At 37.0% G+C, this 20582-nt stretch overlaps 1 protein-coding gene across 18 annotated transcripts in view; it reads left to right on the forward strand.

Moving 5' to 3' along the window:
- LOC104607252 (uncharacterized) overlaps positions 1-18664 on the forward strand; it is a 33394-nt gene extending 14730 nt beyond the window's left edge. For 3 of the 18 annotated variants that reach the window (XM_019199427.2, XM_010272844.3, XM_010272840.3), the window contains 7 exons: positions 1063-1224; positions 9666-9801; positions 10620-10775; positions 11229-11284; positions 11465-11552; positions 13078-13185; positions 13313-13713. In XM_019199427.2, the coding sequence (XP_019054972.1) occupies positions 1072-1224; positions 9666-9801; positions 10620-10775; positions 11229-11284; positions 11465-11552; positions 13078-13172 (684 nt within the window). In that variant the 5' untranslated portion in view covers positions 1063-1071 and the 3' untranslated portion in view covers positions 13173-13185; positions 13313-13713. Of the gene's footprint in view, positions 1-1062; positions 1225-1820; positions 1993-8733; positions 8886-9665; positions 9802-10619; positions 10776-11228; positions 11285-11464; positions 11553-13077; positions 13186-13312; positions 13714-18471 lie in introns of those variants that run through there. The other 15 variants (XM_088904284.1, XM_088904289.1, XM_088904294.1 and 12 more) reach the window with 15 other exon arrangements.
- The last annotated feature ends 1918 nt before the right edge of the window (positions 18665-20582 follow it).

Consider the following 20582-nt stretch of genomic DNA (forward strand, 5'->3'; position numbering starts at 1 on the left):
ATGTTCGACCAAATGTCGACAACTCAACATATATATCTTGACCATTTCGATAAATATCACCTATGTCATTTAAAAACAAAAAATGTATAATATTTTGAAATATTTTTGACCAAATGTCAACAAATGAACATATATTTGAATTAAAGACAACTCATCTCAAACTAAAAAAGAAAATGAGAGATTAAAGGAGGAAAAATAAATAAGAGTTTTAGTTTATGTACCTAAGCTGGAAGCACTCTAACTTCAGGCTCAAATAGGCTTCTATCCTCAGTCTTGGGTTGAAATACCTTCTTGGAACAATAAGTAGGATGCTGGACCTCTAGAACTATGAAGAAATCACTTTCATCTCATTTTCATCTCGATTCAGGTATGCAATATATCCCTATTTCCCTTTCACAGTGAATAATCATGAAGGCTTCGTTCGTTTCCCGGATTCTGAAAGGGGGGGGGGGAGTCGGTCAATGGGATTGTGGTTCCCGTTGACCACTTTTCCCATGTTTGTTTCTTGGATTCATGTAGGACCCATGGAAAAATCACTTTCCCTAGGTATCACTTACTTGGGTAAGTGATCCCATCTCCTAGGTGGGTAGGTAACTTTCCCACCTGGGGGGAAAGTTGATAAACGTGTTGTGACAAATTTTCCCATTTCTAACAATGACTTTTTATGGATAAAAAAAACCATTGTATAATTTACCTGGAAATAACACAAGTAAGTTCACTTACCTGGGTAAGTGTTCCCCAAGTAACACCTACCCGGGTAAATAGCATTCTAGAAAATGAATGGGGCCAAAAAATAAGGGGAAAGGAGAAAAAAAGTAGAAGATGAGGAATTAAGGACTCGAGGTTGAGGAGGAGAATGCTTGTCTTCATCTTCCTCTTTTCTTTTTTTTTTGGTTGAAGGGCCATGTGGGGTAATGTTGTTATTTTTTCAACTGGTGAGTGGTGACCTCATTTATGTCTCTCTATTTCTGCCTATCTTTCTCTGTGTATTTGTTGTTTAATTTCCATTTAAGAGAAAAACCAGGTATTGGATATTTTGTTAACCTGTACATGGTTTACTAGTAAATCTCGATGGAAGAACAACAAAATAGACAAGGAAGCTTTGAAAATGGGAGAGAAGATGGAGAAGCAGAACATCAACAAGAAGAAAGTGTCGTACAGTTTCTGGATTCAATGGACGACTACCTCACTCTCTTAGATTCATTGTCTTTGACCCTTCGCCAGGTCAGATTGGCACTACCTTCCCCTTCTCTTTGTTCCCTTTCCTTGGATGCCCACTCTGTTTTTCAACTCAAATGTTGATTATTTATTGTTTTTGTTTTATGATTAATTGTTAAGTTCTTGTTGTTTTGGCTATGAAATTTCTTTGTATATTGTTGGTTTAGTTTTATTTTTTAATTCATCCATGTTATGTTAACTGGAATTTGTTTACTTTCTTTCGTTCTTTCATTTATTGTTTTGCTCCAGTGTTGTTGAAAGAAACACAATGCTTTTTTTTTTCTTGGAGATGGGGTAGATTTGCAATTGGTTATATTTCTGGCTAATCAAGTTACTCACCAGTTGTAAAATCTTTGAGTACATTTTCTTTGGAGAATCCTCTAACCCCCAAGCCCTGAAGAATTGAAGTTAATTTTATTTTTGTTTTTTTTATTAATTGGCTTGGTTATGGCCCCAATATGAGGGTTACCACTGAAAACATTGAGTACATGACATATAATGCATGGAAAACGACCTTTTTTTGATTTTTGGATGGCATAATGTAAGGACACACCAATAGTATGTTACTAGGACCACAATTCAACTGACTAACAATGATTTAGGACCGAGAATGCCAGGGAGTGGGCTTTTCAAATGTTGAGTAATGTAGCTTGGTGGGAAGCATTCATGGAGTCCAGAGAATGGGTGGGACGCTGGTTTATCAAGGCAGGCTAACTTGGCTGCACCTTGGAAGGCCATCAACAACACTCTTCCTCAATTTCTCCGGTTTGTCAGGTATGAAGTTTGTTCTGGCAATGTTGTTTGATTTTGGGAGGACATCTAGGTAGGAAACACCCCTCTAAAGAACCTATTCCCTATGCTATTTTCTATTTCATTGTATAAAAAAGAGGTGACGTCTCATCTTCGGGAACACCTATGGATCCTAATTGGGATTTAGGGTTTCATAGGGGATTAAAGGATGATGAAATTGATCCCTCTCTAACTTGCTTGGCTGCCTTAATATATGTTTGCTTGGATCCCTCTAGGCTAGACAAAAGGGTGTGGGCTCCTAGGCCCAAAGGGACCTTCACTTGTGCTTCTTACTTTAAGTCCTTCTCTCAGTCTTCTGTCCAACAGCTTTTTCCGACAAAGTAAATTTTGTGCAGGTCAGTTCCCCCAAAGATTATGGCTTTTTATTGGGAAGTGTACCATGGGAAAATAAACACTATAGATAACTTACAAAAGAGAAAACCTTTCCTCTATATTTCTCCTAACTGGTGTACCCTTTGTAGAGCTCATGGGGAGGATTGTTACCATCTACTAATAGCATGCCCTTTTTTTGCAGACCTATGGGCTTGGTTACTCTCGCTGTTTGGGAGTAGTTGGAGCTTACCAGCAAAAGTTCACATGATTTTTGACCATTCTACTTTTTCTTGGCCTACAAAAAGAGGGAGAATTATGTGGAGATGCACCTGAGCGGCCCTAATTTGGACACTATGGAAAGAAAGGAATGCTAGAGTTTTTCAAGAGAAGAAAAGGAGCAGCTAGGAATTGAAAGCCTGTGTGTTGGATAAGGCAATTCATTGGTTGAAGACTTTGGAAAAATTTCAACAATTCTCATATAACGATTTTTAGAGAAATTGGTTAGCAATAGCAAGGTGCTCTTCCTTTAAGAACAAGATAGTTAGAAGGTGGTCTCCTCCGTTTGAAGGTTCACTGAAGCTTAGCTTTGATGGAAGTAGCTTGGGTAACCCAAGGCCTTCTGGAATGGGGGTTGTTCTAAGGAACAAGAGTGGATAAACTGTTCTACTTTACTTGGGTCCTTCAGGATTCGGAGACTCTATTAGGGTAGAGCTATTAGCTGCTGTACAAGGGGTACAATCTGCAAACCAATTGGGGGTAGAGCAGTTAATAATTGAAGGGGATTCCAAGGTGGTGATGGGCTGGCTGAAAAACCTTAAGGATACCATCTGGTGCTACAAGAATGAAATTAAGAAAGTCATGTGGCTGACAAGGAATATGTTGGTTTCTATATAGTCGGTGGGGAGATCAGCAAATGCTATGGCTGATGTGTTAGCCAAGCAAGGGGTAAACAGGGAAGAAATGTTTTGGGCTCAACTGTGATTTCTGTAATTTATTTTAGTATACTTGTAAGCTTCTAGGAGGGGCTGAAGCTCGCGCCTCTCCATGGGTTGTTGTACGAAATTACACTTTTAAATCAGGTTCTGAATTAATAAAGTTTTACTATTATTCATCAAAAAAATGTTGATTAATGTAGCTTTTACTGAAAATGGTGATCTTCAACTCTGTCTTCATTATTTTCTCTTCAAGTATATGTGTGATGATGCCTAAGATTTCTTGGCAATTCACATTTTATGACTTAAATAAAATGGTTTAAACAACAAGGGTAACATTGCGGCCTAGGAAGAAAATAGGCATTGTTTTGGTCTTGGTACTCTGTGTCAACACCTAATTTTTGGTCAGTCCCTTCTCCAACCCACTTCTTGCACCACAAACAACCTTATCGATGACTCATTTCATTCCTTGGACCACAAACAACCTTTTTTTTCTTTGATAGATAAAATACCATATTTCCATTAAACCAGAAAGAAATTACATAATCAGTCCCTTGGGAAGGCATGAGATGCCGCATCTCCAAACATGAAGCACATAAAATCTAAAGAAAAATGTACATGTGTACTAATACAAAATTACAGCTTAACCCAAAATAGTGTTTCCCGAGTTGTGCCCTGTTTTGTCAAGCTATTAGCGAAGGCATTAGCTGTTCCCCTCACCCACTGTATAGTAACAATCATATTCCTTATCAACCATTTGCCAAGTTTTGTATCTTCTTGTTGTCATTTCACCTATCATCAAGCTTAGATTCCATTTTGACACTCATCAACAACCGAAACCATCAATTTTGAGATCTAGCCCCTTAATACCAATTCAAGACCAATCAAACTTCATGAAAAGTCTCTAAATACTGTTAGATCCCCATCTACTAGGTTTCACCCCCATCTTATTGTCATTTGACCCTCATTAAACAAAGATTCCATTTTAATCATCCTGATTGGCGGAAACCTCCGGACCAGAAATTCCTCACGATAATTTGACCATTGACACATCAAACATCACCGATCACTTTTAAACATCTTTGGATATCCATTTGTAAAATTTTTAACCCCAAAATCCCCATTTTACCACTCCAAAAAAAGATTCCAATCTGACAATTTTCATTAGCTGCAACTTACCATTACCTAAAGGTTCAAAATAGCGATATAGGGCGATACGCCAGTAGGGCGTATCGGTACTTTCTTTATATGTTTTTTATTTTTTATTTTTTTTTCAAAACTAGTTCAGAGGGGACAATTTAAGGCTGGTCCACCCTCTGAACCACTTGCTGACCTGAAACACCCCCTGTAGGGGCGTAACGGGAAGGCTTCGATACGATGCGTATTGGCCGATACGTGACGAAATTTTGTTCCTTGCATTACCTTTTTACACCTCTTGGTCACACATCCGTCAAATTTCAGACCTGAAATCCCCATTTTACCCCTCACACAAAAGATATGACGACTCTCCTAGCCATTCCTTTTCTAAGACTCCCGATCAACCTTCCATCAAATATCCAGACAAAATATCCCAATTTTACCATTCTTATAGAAAATATTTTGATTTGATAGCTTTTATTAATATCAACCCTCAAAATCAAAGATTATCCCTGCGGCATAACCCCAAAGACCTTGAAGCCCTACCATTGCCCTTTTACACCTTCTAATCACTCATCCACCAAGTTTTAGACCTAAAATCCTCATTTTACTCTTCTTATAGGAAAAAGTTCTAATCTAATTGCTCTTCTTAGCTACAACTCTCAAAATCAAACATCCTCTTCATGGCACATTTCTTAAGACCTCGAAACCCTATCATTACATTTTTACATCGCTTGATCACCCTCTGCCAAATTTCAGACCTAAAATCCCCATTTTACCCCTTATATTAGGAAAGATTCCAATTCAATAGCTTTCATTAGCCTCAACTCTCAAAATCACAGATCCTCTCTGTGGTACAATCCCTAAGATCTGAAACCTCACCATTCCTCTTCTAAGACTCTTAGACTCCTGATCATCCTTTCATCAAATTTAGACCTAAAATCCCCATTTTACCCTTCCTATGGAAAAGACTCCAATTTGATGGCTATCGTTAATTACAATCCTCTAAATCAAGGATTCTCGTTGTGACATGTCTCCCAAGACTATCAAATCCCACTGTCACCTTTTTAGGGTTCTTGATTATCCTCCTATGAATTTTTTTTATCAATAACAGTAATTTCATTAAAAATATAAGGAAATTACAACCAGATTGGAGGGGTAAGATATCTTAACCCTCACTTACAGAACTGAAAACACCTATTACAATATAGCCCAAAAGAAATTAGGTTTTCCCACCCCCTGTTTAGCCAAGGTGTCAGCCATGGAATTAGTGCTCCTCTTGGCCCATTGAACCCTTACAATCATATTCTGAGTTATCTGCTTGATTTTCTTTCTTTCATTTGAGAACTTCCACAGGCTAGACTCTTCCTTCTGCAACCAACTAACAGTCAGTTGAGAGTCTCCTTCCACCAGCAGCTTACTAATATCCTCCTATGAAATTTAACGCAAAATCCCCCATTTTACCCCTTAATCAAAAAAGATTTTAAACAGTGCAAACTCGTCTGTTAAAGCACTAGATATTCCGTATCCTTGAGATCCAAATACTCCCAACACCTCATTCCCCCTCCAAATGACTCGGCCCCACCTAAATATCCTTTCATAAATTTTATGTGCGAAAATACCCGCTTATCCTTGTAAAAACTCAAGATTCCATTTCCATGAATCCCATTGGTTCCCCCTAGGACCTAGAGCACACCCTAATCTATCTAGGGTTTTAATCTTCACCCTTATCATCTCCATAGGGGGCTGACATTTAATTTTCCATGAATCCCATTCGTTCCCCCTAGGACCTAGAGCACACCCTAACTATCTAGGGTTTTAATATCCATAAATTCCATTCGTTCCATGCCTTTTCACATTCCACATAATTACTTTGTGAGTCCTCCCTCTTAAACTCTCCCCTCCCCCCACTTTTTAAATTCACAACAAAACCCCTAACACATGTCAATGCCCCAACCCTTGGATAGCCCATGATTATGAAGTGAACAATGTCACAAGTCTTCTACAAAGATTGGAAGTGTGTTTTTAGATGCAGGTAAAAGGGATATGAGAATATGGACTCTATGACCTTATAGTTCTTTCACCTGTAGTTCCTTCTTTTCAGCCCTTATCCCGGCAAGGGATATCGGAGTCCTTCCTTCCCCTTTGAAGAGATTTGCAGTTCACCTATTCCTCCTAGGGAGGGTGGTTGGTGCTAGGAATTGTATCTGGAAAGAATTAATACTTGTGAACTACTGCAAAGAAAAAGACATAATTGGTGCCTCTCCCTCCATTGGTGTGCTTTCTTTGCTAAGTTAAGGATGAGAATTGTTATCACTTATTTATCTCTTGCTCTTTTTCTATTTCAATTTGGGAGTGGTTCTTTTCTTGTTTGGGTGCAGGTGGAACTCTCCACTAATGTACAAAGCTTGTCTGCTCCTACTTTTGTAAGTTGGCCAAAGAAGAGGGGAAGATTGCTTTGGAGGTGCACAAGGGCAGCAGTGTGTTGGACAATTTGGGAAGAAAGGAACCAGCATATATTTCTTGGTAAAGAGTGAAGCAGAGAAACTATTATTGAAGCTATTTCCATCAAGGTGGTCCATTGGGTGAACTCGTCAGAGCTATTCGAGGATGTTTCTAAGGGTGAGCTGCTGAGAAAATGGAGAGGTTGTTAGTTCTTCCCCCTTTAGGGTGGTGGTCAGACCTATGTGGTCCCCACCCCATAGAGGTGTTAAGCTTAATTTTGATGGTAGTAGTGAAAGCAATCTGGGCCTGTCTGGCATTGGAGGAGTGTTCAGGAATGAGGAAGGAATTGCCATTGGTGTTAAGCTTAATTTTGATGGTAGTAGTGAAAGCAATCTGGGCCTGTCTGGCATTGGAGGAGTGTTCAGGAATGAGGAAGGAATTGTCATTGCATGTTTTTCGGGTCCAATTGGAATTGGGAACTCTCTAAGGGCTGAAATTCTGGCAGTTATGGAAGGGATTCAAAAGGCTAAGGAGCTGAACATTAGGAAGCTGTTAATTGAGGGTGATTTGAAGTTGGTAATAAGCTATCTCCAGAAAGATGAGGAGGCTGGATGGTGGTGCTATGCTAATTCACCCGCTAACCAAGGGGTGGGGAGAAATAGTTTATTCTGGGCTGTGTTGTAATTTTCATTTGGGGAGGGGTTAAGAGAGTTTATCCCTTCCCCATTCTTTCTCCTCAGTTATACTAATTTTCTTATTATTGAATAAATTTGATTCAGTTATTGATAGAAAAAAAAACAAAACGATCTTTAAATCTCCACATTAGATAGGGGACCCTCTTTTGAGAACCCTAGGGCGCCCCCACCTTCTTAAGAAATTTCAAGCTTACCTTTGACTTTCCTTATAAAAGAAACCCCTTCCTTCCTTTTGAGCTATCTAGCCAAAAAATAGAAACAAACCCCCACTTTCCTAAGCATATTCAAACAAAACAATAAGCTAATCTCCCTGCTCTTTCTCTTGTTTGAACCAGTCCTATTCTCCTCTAAAAGAGATGCCCCAACCAAACTCTAACATCTCTCCCTTCTCTCTTAGCCTCTATCCTTCCAAAAACCCTCCCAACACTCTAAAACTGAATCCCCCTTCTCCAATCCTTTCTCCTTCATCCATTCTTCTTTCCTTACATTTTCAACAAGAAGGAAAATCCTCTAGAGCAAGGTTCAAAATATCGATACGCCCGATACGCCGGTATGGGCATATCGGGTGAATCGATACCTTTTTTTTATGTTTTATTTATTTATTTTTTGAAACAGGTTCACGGGGGCCGGTTTAGGTCTCCTCCACTCTCTGAACCAGTCAGACCCCCGATACACCCACTATAGGGGTGTATTGGAAGGGTCCTGGAACGACACATATCGGCCGATACGGGCCGATACGCTTCGATACTTTGAACCATGCTCTAGAGTTTGGTCACAACTATGGAAGAGAGAAGAAAAAGTGAGAAGGAAAGAGAAGAAAGGAAGAAGAAGAGTTAGAAACATCTTCAGCATTATTTTTGGATTCATTGAGCCAAGAATCGAAGGAAATCTGCCCCTCCTACTGAAGTTTCATGTTTTCAACTGTCAGAAACATTCCTATCAGCTCTTGAAGTATTTGAAAAGAGGCTACAACCAAAGATATGTAGTTGTAATTAGTTTGTTTAAGATTTCAGCATGTTCTCTGGTAGGTAACGCCTACCTCGGTAGTCTCTTCGAGGGAGATTCACCTCCTTGAATAGAGAAGATAGGGAGGGAAGAAGAAGTTTATTTCTATATTTCTTTATTACACAATTGCAGATTGCTAGCCTTATATAATGGCCTACTGAGCTAATCATGAGGATCAGATATTCTCATGGCAGGCATAACCAACTCTGGCACTGAATCATCTGTAACGGCTGGTGGTCCCCTCTGTCTTCTAACGAACCGGCATGAAATGAGTGGCTTCTCTCTGGATCCATTGTGGGCTGCTGGGCCTGGGCTCGAGTGGACTGGAATGGTTGTAACATTCTCTTCTCCTTTTTTATTATCCTAATTGCTAGAAAAATATCATGGCCAATTTAACTTATCTTTTTTTTTTTCTTTCTTCTCTTTCTAATATGCTCTAATTACATACAAGATAGTGTAGAATATCATTTCTTCTCTTATTATGTAGAGTTTTGGTTTTGACATGGTTATACTTCATGTCTGATTTGCTCTCTGTCTTAATGGCTCTTTATTTGTTTGATGTTTGCTGCATCTTGTGTGTTTCCATTGATTCTTTTCTTGTGTTTGATTTATGGTGCTTTCTTACTCCATTTCTTATCTTATTTGAACTATCCATACAATGGGAATTCTCTTGTATTTGATTTATGGTGCTTTTAGATTCAGGGTTGGTAACAGGATGGCTACAGCATTGAGTGGCTACCTATTGACAATATAGAAATGAATAAAAAAAATTCAAGTGGCTGACTGAAAACATTGAAGTGAGAATTAGATGGGTAAAGAGGGTAGCTAACAGCATGGCAGATAAATTAACTAAGAAAGGGGTGGGGAGAGAATAAATGTTTTGGGTGCAATGTGTAGCTGAAAAAAGAGCAGAGATAGCTGATGCTCTCTCTAAAAGGGATATTGTACATATGTACCTTTATGTTCTAAATTGAATAAAAGTTATATAGTACAGACATGCAGAAAAGCACTTTACTATTTTTTCATGATTTGTTGGATAATATAAAATATAAATAATTGTTATATTATTTTCTACTACCAAAAATTGCTTTTATAAGCTATTTTTGTACAGGGATGGATTGACCTTGCCAGTGCTCGACATTCCATGGGTTTATCACGTGTCACTAGTGCGTTGTTTGACCTCAAATCACACTCTGCTGCAACCACATTGCATGTGTCTCAACAAGATGGTGATTCTTCTCTGCTAAGTACTTGCTGAATTCTGAGCTTGCTTAGGACTTCATTGTATTGAGGGTGGTGACTTATTTACAACCTATGCAAGATGGATATTACTGCTTTGGGGTTCTGGAGACAGTCATTAGAGAAGCCACATGATTTGACTGATTTAGGAGGCCTCACATATGGGGGAAATCTAGAAACATATAAAAGACAGAAGTCCTTGCACCTGAATAGAAGCAAAAAACTGCTTTCTTGCAGTTCCATACATTGCACACTGAGATCTCTAAGTGAGCCCTCCCACTAAGGATTCTTCGAGGTCAAACTTGATCATTTTGGCCATACAAAATGCAAAAGCTTATGTTAGCTGGTTTCCTTCTCAAAAGAATGCAATAGGTTTTGATATGTTTGATCATCTGATTTGCTCAGAATTTCCACAAAGATTGTTGGTTGGTAGTTACCCCAACCTACATCTGTCACGTTTATGGAAAACACAAGGGGGGTGAGATCTTCCTCATAGGGTTGCCCTAATGAGAGTATTTTTTGTTGATTGTGGTTCTCCCTTAATGCTTCTGCCTGCTGCCTATAAGCATAAACTAATATGGAGCCTCTTGTTGAAGTCCTGAAAAATATTCTTCTTGCCAAATTAAGTTTGTCTTTTCTTCTTTCATTTCTTTCCTCTCTCTCTCATGCACACACACTAGTCAAAGAAAGAAAAATCTTCTTATTGACAAGGACTTGCCTCTTTTCCCTTAACTTTTAACATAGTTTTATTATTATTGTTATTATTATTATTATTATTATTTTTATTTTTATCGAAGTAACTTTGTGATATATGCACTATTTTTAGCTGATGCCATGGTAGAACAACCACATTTTGTTCTCTACAAATGGTCATCTTCAGACAGTGGAAAATGTTTCTCAGGGGAAATAGAGATTGATAAACAGGAGATGCAGCAGTCTAGTAGTTCTGAGCTACGACATCGAGGTTCATCCCTACATTCTGGTATATGCTACCCTTTTACGGCATATTCTTTCATTAATGAGATTTTCTAAAGTAGGTACTGCAAAAATGAAAGACTAAGGGTTGGCCTATGGCAACATCATAGCATTACACGTAACAAGCATGTAGGGGAAAACACTGCTATATGTTGGTGACCTAAGAGATCTCCTTTACAAATATAGACCAGATATGATGAACTGGTCATCAAATTTTTTACTTATGTCAAGCAGAGAATGCTTATTAGATGGGACAATTATGGTACTATTCTGTGGTAAGGGAAGTATGTGGCTCAATATCTGGCACAGAAGATCTGCTATGCATCGCATGTACCTGAATACCATTGTGGGGTCATACTCCTAACCCATCAAATTGGTTCCTTGATGTCCTTTTTCTAGTTAGTTTCATCGTTATTCTTTAATGATTTTCCCTTCTTTCCTCATTTTGCGTTGCCTATAGAACTGCAGGAGGAATACTCAGCAAGGTCCACACCTTCTCCCAAAGTTGAAGATCAAGTAAGTGGCCCATGAAAGATCTCAAAATGTATCTTGACTAGGTTAATTAATATAGATGATGTAGGTGTCTGAATACTGAAAGGACCCTGGAAGAACCTGGATTACAATTTAAAATATTAAAATTTGAACAAGTTAAGGTATAAATGAAATCATTGCTTAACTACTATCTTCTCTTTTCAGGTACAAAAGGAGCGTTTCAAATCACTATCAGTATTTGGAACTTTGGTTTCTCCAAAGCTCCGAGCTGCCCAACTTTCATTCGAGACAGGTTAAGATAATATTAATACTTTGCTGCATGAAAATAGACATGGTTTTCTATATAGCGAGTGTTGTGAGGATTATTTAATTGTTATTTTATAGTTGCTGTTAGTGGGTTGTCCTCTTAAGATGCTGTCAGTTAGTTATTTTCTTTCTTTCTTATTAGTTTGTTTCTAGGGAGTGCTGCCAGGGGCATACTAGTAATTTCCATTCTTTTTATATTAAGTTAATATAAATAATGAACTGGCGGCAGCCAGGAGCAGTTTTTCTTTTTCTCTCAATCGTATCTTCCTCTTCTTCTCTTTCTCTCTCTCGTCTCTCTCTCTCCATGAATGATTACAGTGAGGAACTCACTATATCCTTTTTGTTTTGGACGAGTGTAACCCCACTTTTTCCTTTTACAAAAGTAAGGCATTAAATTGGTAAACATTAAACCATTGGATATGCAAAAGCTTCAAGAAATCCCCATTTGTAGTGAGAGGCTGTTCAATAAGGAAAAGAACCCCACCAAATGAAAAGACAACAAACAGATAAGATCAAAATATCAACTCAACAGACAAGAAAAGAGATGGAGGGACGTCCCGTCCAGATAATGTGTTACCAGTGAGGGAAATACCCACTTAAGGTTAAAAGGCTTCAGAAAATGGCCACAAATATTTAATTCAAACTGATAATGAATGAATGGAGTAATCCCACTTTGTCATCTTATAAAATATAAAGAGTATTTTAATCATTTTCATACTCTCTCTCTCTTCATAACATTAAATAGTAGTGAGACCATAAGATTTTTCTTTTTCTTTTCTTTTTTTTTTTCTCTCAATGAACTCATTAATGTCAAACTCATTCCTCCTTTATCATAATACTTGTGCCACATTATAATGTAGGACAATTTGTCCAAGTCAAAATAGGTAGAATGATAGTTTAACCTAATTTTTTTAAAACGTGGAAGTTGGATATAATTTAATTAATTGTCGGGTTGAAATCGGTTATTAAATTGAATGAAAGGCTTAGAGTAAGTAGGAAAATCTAATGCTGGTTTTGCTCAAGCTTATGGGGTAGTTCTGATGTTTATGTGGTTATTAGTATGGAAGCACATAATAAATAGCAAAAAAAAAAGGAGCAAAGTATGAAACCACATGATTAGAATGTATTCTGGTTTTATCTTTCAAATTTCCTAGACATTGAGTTTTATTCTCCATGCCACATGAATAAAAAATGCGTTTTGGGGGATATATTTTTGGTGTCCGAGGTGACTGTTCCCGTCTTTGGTTGGAATGAGATGCATTGGGGTCATTCACTTCCAGTTTAGTTGTCTTGGTCTTTTTGCTCATTTTATCTTATTGTAGCTTCTGTATTATCTCTTGGTTTCTTATTTTAATATATCACTTTTCTTGACTTTTACAATACATTACTGATTTCCATGTGGAATCAATGTGGTTCCTGGATATTCTTTGATCATAGGTTTAGATTCTGTGAGAACTTAAAAACTTGTATGTCATAAGATGCATATATTAAGAAATTTGCACTTTCTGCAGCACTGGAGACACTTATAAAAATTGCAAATATGCGGTCTGCGATGCTCTCTGCTTTTGCTCAAGTACAGAAACATATTGAGGCTACCACAAAATGACAAACTTGTTCAGGTCAGCTAAAATCCCCATAAATTCTGAATGCTCATTCTTTTTCCTTTTTCATTGATTGTTAAAGTTTTCAATTAGCTTAAATTGCAATTAATAGGATAGAGGTTAGAATTGACCATATCTGATGCAGGCATACTTTGTCCTTCCTCATTCCTGATTATGAATCTACACTTATTTATAAAGGTGTGGGACCTATGCAGCCAGGATCCTGGTTTCACAAAAACAATTTGATGAATATCGGTTGGACAAGATGTGACAAAGCACATTTCACCTCATGATTGCTTTATCCTTCCTCATTCCTTGTGCTTGTTTCTCTCATCAATCTTTCGAAGAATCTTAACTAGATATCTTTGATTCCTGCCAACTGAAATACCTATGTAATTGATCACTATAAAAGAGGTTGGATGCATCTTTCAACGTTTTTTTTGTCTTCTTTCTCAGTGATAAAAATTTAATATTGAATTCGAAACTCCATCAATAAACTACTCAGACATGCAAATTTGAGAATTTGGTGTTAGATGATCATTCAAATCTTTGGTGCTTAACATTTAATATATATACTTCTTGAATGTTGATGTTATATCATTGCATGGAGTTATAAATTGATTCCAGCAAACCCTGATTTAGCCCTTCCTTTTAAACCCAAACGTTCTTATGTATTTCCTAGTTATAAATTCAAACGAAAGCAACATACAATGATACAATTACTACCTCACATACATTTTCATATTGTCGGTGGAAGTTCAGTTTTGAGGGGGGAAATTTGGGAAGTCTCTATTAATGTATTCACAAGGATGCAACACCATCACCTCCTTTGGACGCAGACAACTGGTGATAAGAGATTGGACCCCCATCCACCACCTGCTACATGGTCAGGTAAAGCCAAGTTTTATGGATGCTTAATAGGAAGAACGTAAGGGCTTAGGGGTGTTCCGGGCCTGAAACATAAGCTCGGGCCTGGTCTGGGCCAGACCTGATTCCGGCCTATGTTTTCTATATATATATAAGTATTACATATATAATTTTTTATGTTAATTGGCATATAATTTTATTTTGTACATTATATAATTTAAAATATTACTTATAAATATATAATACATATTATAAGTGTCATATTATAATATTTATACATAAAATATATAATGTAACATGAAATAACATATATATATGTATGTATGTATGTACAAATTATGTATAAAACACATTATGCGCACCCGGGCCTGGGCTGGGCCTGAACACAAAGCCTAGGCCCAAGCCTGGAATTTCCAGGCTGGCTGGGCTGAAATGATCACCCCTATCCATGGGCCCTTGGACACAACATTCAAGAGACTATTCTTAGCAAAGAGGGTGGACATCTCATTCTCTTGAAACTCCAAGATCAGCCAGCTATCTAGGTGATAGCTTAGCTACAGTAGAAGCTAGAAAAATGTTGGCCTAGTGTGGGTTAGTTTTCTGACTTCTGATACTTGGTTGCCAATCATACAAAAGCATTGCCGCTTACAATTTCTTGTTCAGAAGCTTCAAGAAAGGGATTCTTGTGCTTCCATTCCTATAATTTTGAAATTACTTCTGACCCTTGCTTGAGTTTGAGGTGCTGAAATGCTTCAAATGAATGAGAATTTTGAAAGTGTTATTTTCTCTCTTATTGAATGAGAATCATATATTAAATATTCAATGCAAGAATGGTATTGCTATCTCATCTGGCAAAGATGAAAAGCCTCGATATATATGGGGACTTGGCTTGGTTGTGGTTCCAACAATTATTTATTTATATGGTGACAGTTCACAGTTCTCGTAATGATGTGATGGACAGTGAATTCTTACATCATCTATGAGCAATATCATTTGGTGTCTTATCATCTTAATGCACCTGACTTCTCATCTAATGATCATGACTAGTCACAAACCCAGAAAACATAAATTTCTCTAGCTGTTATAAGAGAGAGACAGAAAGTCTCATGCTTATATCTGTATGCCTTTTTATTTTGTAGAAAACATAAAGTAAGAATTCTATTAATATCAGAAGATTTACAACAAGGAACTGTATGTTGGGGGATACAAAAAGATCTTCAAAAAAACTAATTACAAAATCAAAAGGCTCCTGTTGAAAAAACAGTATTGAAATGCCTTCCCTTAGTGTTTAAAGTCAACGTAGAGATCAACATTCCTATAATTTTCCTCACCACCATAGTCTCCTCACAGAATTTATTTCAAAAATCTGCCTGTTCCTTTCTCCCCATATAGCCCAGAAAACAATTGCAGGAATCATCTCTCATAACAGCTTGCTATTCCTGCTAAAACCAGAGATTGCCAACCCCCTAGGAGCTGCATCACTGTCTCTGGAAAGAGGTATGAGTACCAAAACATATTGAACATTCTAGTCTACAAAGAGTAGGCTAAATTTTAGTAAAGGAAGAGGTGATCTGGTGACTCCAAACAAGAATTGCAGTGTTCTTTTCTTCTGCTCGAATTTAAGTCCCTAATATTCCATGACATCACCTTGTTAAGACCATGAATGAAATGGATTCACAGCTAAGGGAGAGATTTATTTATCTTCTGGCCTTTAGTAGCTAGGGGTGTTCATTTGGTTAGTTCAGTTCAGTTTGGTTAGAAAAAGAACCTAGCTGACATTTTGGTTAGACAATTTTCATGAACCAAATGAAACTGAATTCAAATTGGTTTGGGATTATTCCTAATATATATATATATTATACAATATTATATTTTATGTATGATATATATTATATACATTTATAGAATATATATAATTCAGTTTGATTGAAAAATTGTCATACTAAATCAAAAACTGAATAAACCAAACTATAGCTTATTTGGTTTGGTTTTTGGTTGGTAACAAAATTTGAACACCCCTATTAGTAGCAGAGGACCTCAGCATCTTGGAGAACATCGAAGTAGGACATCACCTCTTATGTGACCCCAATCCTTAAAGGGAAGGTTGAATGTAACAAAGGCCATCATTTGTTAACGGTTTGGTCTTTCTCCTCTTGGTTGTGCATCTAAAACTGAGGCTTCTGATGTCTCAAACATGACCCTGGCTTGAAGTGGTGCTCATACATCATTTGTTACCTGCATGCTTACAGGTATGATGATTTTAGCAGCATGTGTCTACCTCTTATGATAATAATAGGATGTCAATGGTTTGTATCTAAAAATAACCTCTGACATTTTTTTTTTTGAGAAAAGGTTAACCAGATTTCATTAAAAATAGCAGGAAGTACATGAGCAGATGTACTGCACAGAAGAAAGAAAACTCAAACAGCAAAAAAGAAAAATTACAAGGGGGGGAAGCCTGTTGCTGTACAGATTTTCTAGTCTTGCTACAATTTTAGCTAATCCATCTGCAATATGATTCAACTCCCTCGGTATCCACAGCAGGTTTGCGTTTATATTTTCCAAGGAGTCTCTTGCCTCAGCCAGATGATGACTGAACCTCCAAGGCCCCCCCTCCTTGACTTTCAGCCATTTTATAGTATTAGCAGAATCTCCTACAATGGATAGGTTCTGAATGCCCAATCTTTTTATTATTCTGATTCCAGTGAGAGCAGCCATAACTTCAGCCTTTGTTGAATCAGCATTACCTATTGGGCCACTAAAAACCCAGCAGATATTACCCAGATCATCCCTCAAAATACCCCCTATCCCAGCTACACCAGGATTGCCTGCAGCACTTCCATCAAAGCTTAAAGTCATCCCTCTTTCATTATGCGATATTTTTAGTCTCTAGATTGGTTGAGGATAGGTTGGAAGAAACAAGATCGTTTGGACATTTCTGTTAAGGTCATTGAGAGAGAGCCCTTGGAACAGTCAGAATTAACAGTCCAGAAATTGCAATGAAAGGAGATATCTGAGATTAGTTCTTCAAGAGATCTGATTTTGTTGTCAAATAAGTACCTGTTTCTTTCCTCCCAAATTCCCCACAATACTGCATGTAACATAGTTTGCCAGTACACTTTACTTCTTCTGCTCAAGCCTGAACCATGCCACTGATGGAGAAACTCCTGAATATGCTTTGGAAAGACCCAACTGTATCCAGTCAGGTTTAAGAAATGCCACCAAATCTTTTGAGAGAAATTGCAGTGAATAAGTAGGTGATCAGCTGATTCACCTTCTCTTAGGCAAAGCACACATGCATTAGGAGAAATATATGATCTTCCCTGACTTTTTTTCTGAAGAAGGTCACAAGTATTTATTCTCTGTAGGCACGCTTCCCAAACAAAGAAGCAAATTCTTAGTGGAATATGACTGCTCCAGATCTTCTTGAAAGGGAAAGAGGAACTCTATTCACCTGCAGTTAGAACCTTGAACATAGATTTGGGAAGAGAAATCACCATTTAGGTTGAGGGTCCAAACTCGGGTGTGAATGGAATGAGGGGAAGTGTAGACTTCTTTAATGGTATGAAAGAAGTTCAAGAGGTCTGAAATCTCAGTGCCCCTTAGGGGTCTTCTCAGGTTCAGGGTCAAGTTGTAATTGGCAGGTATATCTAGGATACAAGAGGAGACAGTTGATTCTTGGTCTAAGGAAAGATTGAAGATTCTAGGGAAGGGTTCTGCTAGAGTGGTGTTCCCCCACCAGAGATCTTTCCAGAATTTTATTTTATTACCATTTCCCACTTTAAGTGTAATGAAAGGAAGGAAAGAAGAGTGTGAAGAGGCTATACCTTTCCAAGGATTTGTATTCTTTACCTGGTACAAATGAAGATTACTGTCCCACTCATTTGTACTTGTTCCATATTTGCTAGAGATGACAGCTGCCCAAAGAGCATTGGACTCTATGGGGAATCTCCATAGCCATTTGCTCAAGAGAGGGGTATTTTTCTCTTTTAAATGCCCAACTCCCAATCCTCCTTCCTTCGACTTACTCACTTGATCCCATTTTACCAAGTGGTTTCTATTCTCCCCTCCATCCCGAAGAAAGTTTCTTTGGGTTTTCTCTAAGAGGTTTCTCACTTTATAGATGGAATTTGGAAGACAGAAAGATAATAGATTGGTAAGTTAGCTTTGATTTCACTATGAGATAGATATTTTGCTTCTTAATATCTGAAACATCATAACTTGTTCAGAAAACACTAGGTATCTTAATCTAATAACTTTTTCAAAAAAAAAAAAAAAACAGTAGGTAGACCAGTAAGTTCCATTGATTCCATTTTCATTCCTGGGTTAAATGTAAAAGAAGATAAGTTCCAAATTATATTGGGAGTATAGCTTGTTTTATTTAAAATTAGGAAATGCAGATTTTCTGCAACATCTTATATGATTATGGGTTTGCAGGATCACGTTGTTGCTACTGTTACTGAACTCTGCAAAGCCAACAAGTCCAATCCAATAAGCCTGAAATCCAGGGTGTGTTCATTCTTTTTTGATGCTGCAAATAATGGAAAAGGCATTGTACATTTGTACTTGGAATTTGGTGTCATAGACTAGTGGTATTAGACCTGTGCTGGGTCTTCTTGAAGGTACTAAACCTTTTGTTTACCCAGTGTTTTAAAAGCGCAAGGCGCAAAAAAGGTGCAGGGGTCAATTTGCACCTGAGGCGCAAGGCGAGGCACACACCTTTTTGAAGCAATGCGCACAAATACAAAAAAAAATGCTAAAAAGAAGTCAAAAAATTCAGAAAAATGCCAAAAGAAATTCAAAAAAAATCAAAAAAATATTAAAGATAATATTGATAAAAAATATAAACTTAATTTTTAAAATAAATGTTTTAAAAAATCTATTATCTAAAATTAAAATACATAAACATAAGATGTAAAGCATATTCAAATGAGAATTTAAAAATAAAATCAAACATAAAAAACATTTTCAAGCATGTAAAACCTCTAATTTCTTTTCTCACTCATTTGCATTACTTCAAGTAGCTAATGTAATGTAAAACATATTACATTCTTGATTCTATGAGCTCGAGGCGAGCCCAAACAATTCCATTTTAGGTCTTAAATTCTTAGTTTTCATACAAAAATTAATGATTTTATAATTTTAATTCCTTTTTAAGAAGACATTTTATTAGGATGAATGAATGAGCAGTATTTCCAAATTGGGGGTTTTCAGAGCTTTGGTGGAGCAGAGCCCCCGGCCCAGCCGTTACATTCAAAAAAACAAAAAAACGTCAAATTTTCAAAAGACATGCCTGGGCTGAGGTGCAAGGCGCATCAGGCGCATGTGTAGAAACACTAGGCATGTGCCTTTTGAAAGGGCTGCGTCTAGGACCTAGGCGAGGCGCCTGTGTGCCTAGGCGTGCCTTTTAAATCACCGTGTTTACTAGAACACAACCTTCTGTAAAATCTTTTGCTTTGGCTAGTTGATGTTTTTTGTTTGTGTTACTATGTTTTAGCTCTAATTTTGCTGTCTTCTGAACAAATAAAAGCAACCAAAATGAAGCAATCCAATATCTGTAATGTTGATTGTACACCCTTATAAACGGTCTAGATGCGAATGGGCGCCAGACAATGATCTGGCTTCTCATAGTTTGGAAATTGGAATTGCCAATAATGATAAATGATTCTAGATAATCATAAAATGGTTAAGAATTTAAGATCTTTGTAGTTTGTAGTTTGTATCCTATATTTCATAAAATGCCCTTCTCCCCACCTTCCCCACCCAAGAGGTAGTACCCATATCATTGGTGCACTGAACGACAGTCGCGGGTTCAATAATCTTATCTGAACCACTGAGATGGAAAGAGAAAATGATTCCCTAATTATGTACTTTCTTTTATAACCAAACTAATAGAAATAAAAAACAAAAGGTTCAATACAAACAGGAGGGCTGTCCTAGGCTACAAGCCTACAACATCATTATCCAAATTCTTCATTAAGGATATATTTGGGAGTACTTGTGTCAAAAGTAAGTGCTTAAAAACAAGTGCTTATTTGAATAAACATTTATTTGCATTTGGCGTTCAGCTTTTTCAAGTGTTTATTTATTTTATATTGGACGTTTGGTGGCATTTTTTTCTAATAAGCACTTAAATAAGCAATTGTGACTCTTTTGTCCATATTCTTTCAAAATTTTAAAATGTCCAATTCAAAGTAAATGAATAAAAGTACTTTGATAGAAGTACTTTTATTAAAGTGCTTTCATAAAAGTACGTAATTCCCTAAAAATACTTTTATAAAAGTACTCGCATAAAAGTGTTTTTATAAAAGCGTTTCATAAAAGTATTTTTATAAAAGTGTTTTTGTAAAATACTTTCATAAAATTGTTCTTTTAAAAGTACTTTTGTAAAAGTACTTTCACAAAAGTATTTTTTGAGTGCTTTCATGTAAAAATATTTTTATATAAGTGCTTTCATATAAAAGTGCTTTCGTAATAGTGCTTTCATAAAAGTGCTTTCGAAAAAGTATTTTTTATAAAATTACTTTTATAAAAGTGCTTTTGTAAAA

Source organism: Nelumbo nucifera, chromosome 4 (assembly GCF_055504915.1).
Source record: "Nelumbo nucifera cultivar China Antique chromosome 4, China Antique-T2T, whole genome shotgun sequence".
Classification (NCBI taxonomy): Eukaryota; Viridiplantae; Streptophyta; class Magnoliopsida; order Proteales; family Nelumbonaceae; genus Nelumbo; species Nelumbo nucifera.